Genomic DNA, 1,362 nt, shown 5'->3' on the forward strand with positions numbered 1-1,362 from the left:
TTATGTATATAATTAAAAAATAAAAAAAAAAATAAAAAAACAAAAACCAGAAAAACAAAAACAAGAACCGAACCAAACTTGCCCGTCCATGAACTAGGAAGTGTTGGGCCTCACTAGAGATATCCCAACCCAACCTTGACCCGGGCAAGGCTTGAGCTAGCAAAAACTAGGCTGGACCTGGGTTTTCGAAAACCAGGACCTAACCAGCCGGAATGAACTCCTGGCAATCAGGTGCCCATTTCTTATCCCAAAAAGAGATATATTGTGGTCTGGTTAGAAAGAAAGTCATTTTCATCTCATTGTTATGCAAGTTTCTTACCATCTTTGAGAAGGAAGGCCACAATCCGCCATGCATTTTTTATCATTATATTCTCCACGATAATCACATGTCTCAAAGCATTGATAACCGTGAGGGGCTTTGGAAACCATGGTTGGCCAGAATCTTCCAATGCTGTGTCCATTCACCCATGCATGTCCCTTATCCATACCCAACAAATCTACCACCACAGGATCACTACCCAAAGGAGCCTTGAAGGTTGTATTATACCATGTCATTGGACTCTTCAAGGGAAGTCCTTCTAGGTTCCATTTTTTGTCACGGGACAGGTTATCATCATAGAATTGCTCATTCTCACCGTTCAAACCAATCTGCATCCAGAGAGAGAGAGAGAGAGAGAGAGAGTATTGGAAGTTATAATTTGAGATATTCAACCACTCACTAATTAAATCACTATTGAAAATTATCAATAACATTACCTTGTAGGACCATTTGCTGGATGATAGGTCTTTAATAACATTACCCTTTCCAATCAACTAAACCGGACCACCAACTATTCCATTGGGTACCGTTTCGAAAAATGCATCATAATTCTAGCGGATGAAATGAGAATAAGTATTAAACCAAGATATTTAGTACAATAACAACAACATTCATAACTTTATCCTAATTTAATGGGATCAGTTATGTGGAAATTTCAAGCAAAGACGAGCGCAAGGATTCATGTAAAAAGATTAATGGATTGTGGCTAATTATAATAAGTGTCAATTATCAACCTGACACACTACTACAGATCATATTGTCACAGGCTTATAATGACAAATTACAATGTGATTTGCAAAATAAAAATGTGAATTTAAAAACTGAGAAAAACAAATTAAGCACCTTTAATCCAACTGTAGCACTGAGTAAAGATAAGCTATTAGGGCCTTCCACCAATGTGATTGGTTTCTCAAACACGAAACCTTTTCCATCACTACTCCAACCAGAACCTGTTATTCCACCAAATTTAGAAATTTAAATAGTTAGTACTACAACTTTCAAATCAACATGAACACTTAATATTTTTTTTTGGGGGGGGGGGG

General features: G+C 37.2%; 1 protein-coding gene across 1 annotated transcript in view; it reads right to left on the bottom strand.

The window, feature by feature from the left end:
- Window positions 1-328: 328 nt before the first annotated feature.
- The window catches only part of LOC122065699 (beta-galactosidase 15-like), a 7,115-nt gene continuing 6,081 nt past the window's right edge, over window positions 329-1,362 (bottom strand). The window contains exons 14-16 of the mRNA XM_042629539.1: window positions 1,163-1,269; window positions 757-870; window positions 329-648 (exon numbers count right to left, since the gene is read on the bottom strand). Of these exons, the coding sequence (XP_042485473.1) occupies window positions 814-870; window positions 1,163-1,269 (164 nt within the window). The 3' untranslated portion in view covers window positions 329-648; window positions 757-813. The remainder of the gene's footprint in view (window positions 649-756; window positions 871-1,162; window positions 1,270-1,362) is intronic.

The sequence above is a fragment of the Macadamia integrifolia genome, unplaced genomic scaffold, assembly GCF_013358625.1.
Source record: "Macadamia integrifolia cultivar HAES 741 unplaced genomic scaffold, SCU_Mint_v3 scaffold2097, whole genome shotgun sequence".
NCBI lineage: Eukaryota > Viridiplantae > Streptophyta > Magnoliopsida > Proteales > Proteaceae > Macadamia > Macadamia integrifolia.